The 4,853-nt window shown below is 35.0% G+C and overlaps 1 protein-coding gene across 1 annotated transcript in view; it reads left to right on the forward strand.

The window, feature by feature from the left end:
- RFT1 (RFT1 homolog (S. cerevisiae)) overlaps positions 1 to 4,026 on the forward strand; it is a 23,879-nt gene extending 19,853 nt beyond the window's left edge. The window contains exons 12-14 of the mRNA XM_010561633.1: positions 595 to 700; positions 2,020 to 2,269; positions 3,168 to 4,026. Coding sequence (XP_010559935.1) covers positions 595 to 700; positions 2,020 to 2,269; positions 3,168 to 3,332 — 521 coding nt within the window. The 3' untranslated portion in view covers positions 3,333 to 4,026. The remainder of the gene's footprint in view (positions 1 to 594; positions 701 to 2,019; positions 2,270 to 3,167) is intronic.
- Positions 4,027 to 4,853: the final 827 nt, after the last annotated feature.

Genomic DNA, 4,853 nt, shown 5'->3' on the forward strand with positions numbered 1-4,853 from the left:
TGTACAAAAAAGGTGTCCCCCCCCCCCCCCCCCCCCCGTGTTATAATTTCTAAAGGACAAGAAAAAGATTAGGGGCTGAATGGAGAATTTTCAAGTCACATATAAATTATCTCTGACCCATGAAGTTCTGAATATTTTTTTTATCTAGCACAATTTTGAATGTATTGAACAGCCTTTCTGTTTTTCTTACTGTTGTGTTCAAAGTATACATTTTATTGCTTTTAGTAGCTCATAATGACTATTGGATTAATTTCCATAAATTCCTGTACAATAGATGATTTCGGTTATGATAAATATTAATTTTTAATTAGGAAATCCCTTTTAATAAAATACTTTTTTTTCATGGATATCTTTTCTGCTACTATAATAACTGCTATTCTTGGGTGGTTTGGGTTTTATTTTTGTTTTTATTTTGCCTTGTTTATTTGTGTTCTTGTCAAGATTTCTAGACAGAAAACTTGTTCAAATGAACTTAAGCTTCCCTTATTAGTGGTAACATTACAACTTTTATCTCTTAGTATCAGTGAGTGTAAAAACAATGTGATTTTATAAAAAATAATAATAATCTACTTATGATTCTAATGTGTTTTTTAGGTCCAGATCTTCTCCGATGTTACTCGTTATATGTCCTATTTCTTGCTATCAATGGAGTAACGGAATGTTTTACGTTTGCTTTGATGTGCAAAGAGGAGGTAGACAGGTAGGAAATACTATCCCCAGAATATTCCTGTAATTAATCTGCATGTGGTTTGCTTGGAGTTCAGTATGTAAACAGAACAATTGTTCTGCATGGATATGTGCTCGGAAATGCTTTTTTTCCAAAGACCAAATTTCTTTCTGCAGTCACTTCAAGGACTGTGTTCCTTTTCTCCAGAGCCAGGTGCAACAGATGGGCAAGCAAATATGCACTACTTTTTTTTTTTTTACATGCTTGTACTTGTTGATAAACATTGATCATCTTAAAAATTTATTTGTAATGACCTTATAAAGAGATCGGTGCATTTAAAATCAGCATAAAATATCCTGCCCCACTGAAAACCAACTTTTCCTTTAGCTGTCTGCATGTTGATTTAGATGTAGAAGCTTTAGCAAATGTTTAAATGTTTGGGTAGAAAGGTCAGAAATTAAGAAATAAAAAGATTGTTAAATTAGCTTTTGGTACATCACTAACTGGAAAAGTAATTTAAATATGAAGTCTTGTTTTTTGTATGTATGTGTTTGAAGTTACAGTTTTTAAGACAGGCTATCACTTAAAACTCATTAAAATTTTGCAACTGCTAAAATTTTTTGTGTACAGTTCCTGTATATCAGGTACACTTCTGAATGATCTAAATTATGGGTCTGAATTCAGTGGTTTATCTACTTTAAGTAGGAGGTTGGACTAGATGACTTCCTGAGATCCCTTCCAGCCTGGATTATTTCTTGATTCTGTGTTCATCCTGGGTTATTGACTTTGAAGCCTGGTTGCCTTCCCAGTGCTACCATCAAGCTTTTTTCGCTTATGCAGCAGCTGTCCCTTACAAGGCCTTTCCAAATCAATTTCAATGAGGTCTGCTTTTCACACTATGTTTTAGACTTAGCAAGGGCTGCTTTCATGACTCCTTTGAAGTGTGAACTTGTTTTCAAAGCCACTGTTTGGAGCACAAACTAAGTAAAGTGTCATCTTGTTTAGCATTATTTTTCTTTAATACATGACCTAAAATGAAACAGCAAAAAATTCATAAGTTTACATTACTAATCATTGGTACTACATTTGACTTTCTGAAATGCGTATGCAGCTAATTAGAATTTCCTTCACATAATGTAGTTCTTGGTTTAATTTGTTTGATGTACTTTCCATTCTTTCAATGAATTTTTTTATTAACATCTCGGCTCTCAAATTTATCTTCTTCCATTAGAAGATGGCAAGAGAATTTCTGTTTCTCATTTTGGAAAATAAATGGTGGTACTTCTATAAAGATAAAGTTAGTAAATAAATACTGTAACTGTATACATTAAGTTGTTTCTTTTTTTTCAAAGGTACAATTTTGTTATGCTGGCCTTGTCCTTCACATTTCTGTGCATCTCTTATTTCTTGACCCAGTGGCATGGCAGTATAGGCTTTATCCTTGCGAACTGCTTTAACATGGGTATTCGAATAGCTCACAGCATCCACTATATCTATGATTACTTCAAAGAAAGCACTTACAGACCTTTGACAGGCTTGCTCCCCTCACCGTTTTTGGTACTCGTTTATATCATAAGTGGAGTAATCACTGGTTTCTCAGAGGTAAGCATCTTTCTCAGATTTTACTTTCACTGTGAAAGTTAGTGTCAAATGACTTCTGTGTCCACAAGCAGAGAAGTACCATTAGCAAAAAAAGGCTTATGAGGATAAGCTGGAAGGCTTGCATTACAGGCAAGGCAAGATATAATATTGAGAGATTTTATTTTTGATACAAAGTTATCTCTGCCACCTGTAGAAGGTGTATCTGACAAGTAAAATAAAATTTAACACATTTCTGCTGTCTGTAGATAAATCCATGTCCTTAGTTTTTAATTAAAATTTTGCAGTAGCACAAAGAAACTTATTAAAAATTCTGTAAAAAAAAAAAAGTGATAGCAGAAAAACAACCAAACCAAGAACAGAAACAAAAATTGCCAAGAGCACATTTATCACATTTATTCAGACTACAGGATAGTAATTGTGCAGAGTAATTATTACAGAGATGGTAGCATTTCAATGTACAAAAATGTGCAGATTGAAAATCCATTATGGCTTAGAAAGGAGAGCTTCATATTTTAGAATGGGAGATTTCCAGTGGGGTTTTGTTAGAAAAGAGCCTAGTACGTTGCTGCAAAGTAGCAGACTTACGCAATAGCACCAGCAGAGTTTTCCTAATATCTTGGTTAACGTATTTCTGCATGCCAGATAATAAACAACTTCCACGTTTACCAGGTATCTGCTGAATGCTCATTTTTTGCTGACAGAATTTTCTTAAGAAAGCAAATGCTGTGACTACTAAAGATGATTTATTGTAGGATCAGTGCTTGTGGCAAAACCGTGCTTAGCTTGATGGTGGTGTTAGCATAGTCAAGAGAGGTGTTGGACCTTATTTTTTATTGAGACAGTAAATCTACTTTGTGCTGATTGGTTTTCCTGCAATTGCTTGTTTCCTTTGTTGTAGGTATTCTTCTGCTGCGATAAGGGTTGGATGGCAAGGCTGATTCACGTCAGCGTGGGGGCTCTGTGCTTTGCAGCAACCATCGTTACTATGTTCTGCACAGAGACCAAGCTGATCCACTTTGTCAGAAGCCAGTTCCTCTCCCGGTATATGAAGAAAGGAACATGAAATGCTCATGTGCAGAACAGTTCTTGTACATGCTTGCAGTAAAGGGCTGTATTTTTTGCATACGATCTGTACGGAAAAAGATTTCCACATGTGTTTATTGGAAGCATTGATATTGGAGTGGCACTGTAAAAGATTGCGAACTGAATATTATTTTGTCTTCTAAACGGGTCAGTATAGTGAAAGAGGGCTGAGTAATTTTCTCTTTATGCATCATTCTTTTCTAAGCTTTTCTTCAAACAGCCTTTTTGGTAATGAATGAAGATCTAAGAAACACCCTTCTGACAATCTAGTTGACGGATTTCATGGAGAGAGCTCCCATTCTTACCAATGGGAAGTACACGTATGAAGGTGTCATGGCTTTCATCTTAAGGTGTAATTAGGAATGCCCTTATTTGGCATGGTGGGCTGCTTAACTGGTTAGAAAATAAATGATTTGACCAAAAAAACCACCCCCAAAACCCCCCAAAACAGAACAAAAGCCGAAGAAAACACTAGAGCAAGGACCAATAGCAGTATTACTGTTACTGAAATATAACATAAGGCGGTGCAGGGAGATTGGGTTGTCAGTGTTTTGAAGTGTAAAGCAGTGAACAGAAAGTTCTGTGTTTACAAGTAAATTAATGGCATACACAGCATGCGTCCATGCTAGCTATGTAGGATTATTTCATTCAGCATATCATTCATTTATGAGGGTATTGATTTACTTGTCAAAAATACTCTGAAGCCTTACCTAAAAGAAAAAAGGGGTTTTGAACAGTGTTTTACAGAAGGTATTAAGTACAATCACACTGACACTGAAGTTCCAGAAGGTTAATCATAAAACTTCTTACATTCACTCCATTGTTTTTTGTTTTTATCCGGGATTTTAAATGCCAGCATGAACAAATTTGTCTCAATAAAAACGATTTTTGTTTTGTCTGTGAAATCAAATGTTAAATATATTTAATAAGGTTTCTTTCAAGGATTTATGCATATTGAAACTTTTGTTATTGGATAGAAAGTGCTTCTTTCTGTTGCAACCGGTTTCCCAATGTCTTGTTCCTTTACTTGTTCAGTCTTAACCTTTATATTGATTTTTTTTAATTGTTGAAAATTTGGACATTCAGAAGTTGAAAATTAGATGTTAGGCTGATGGTTTAGGTTTACTAATGGTGTATTGTTGCTGGTCTAGGATCTGAATTTGGCAGTTCCAGAATGTACAAGTGGCAAGTTTATAATGATCAGTGTTCCCTTTGCAGTGTTTGGATGGACCAAAAAATGTCAAGTGATGAAAAATGTGTGCTCAGACATGTACAGTCAAAAGCTTTCAGTTTAATTATATAGCAATTCCTCAGATCCTCAGACTGCTTAAATAATTATTTCACTGTTAACGGCATTGCAGAGTTCATCCTGGTAACCGTAGCTCACAGAGTGAAACGTTTTCCAGTATCAGTGTCTTCAGTTTGGTACCATTAGAAAACATTTTCTAAACTCTGGTAATTTTCACTCGGAGAATATCACTAGAGATACTTTATATGAGAA

The sequence above is a fragment of the Haliaeetus leucocephalus genome, unplaced genomic scaffold (assembly GCF_000737465.1).
Source record: "Haliaeetus leucocephalus isolate CR32 unplaced genomic scaffold, Haliaeetus_leucocephalus-4.0 Scaffold148, whole genome shotgun sequence".
NCBI lineage: Eukaryota > Metazoa > Chordata > Aves > Accipitriformes > Accipitridae > Haliaeetus > Haliaeetus leucocephalus.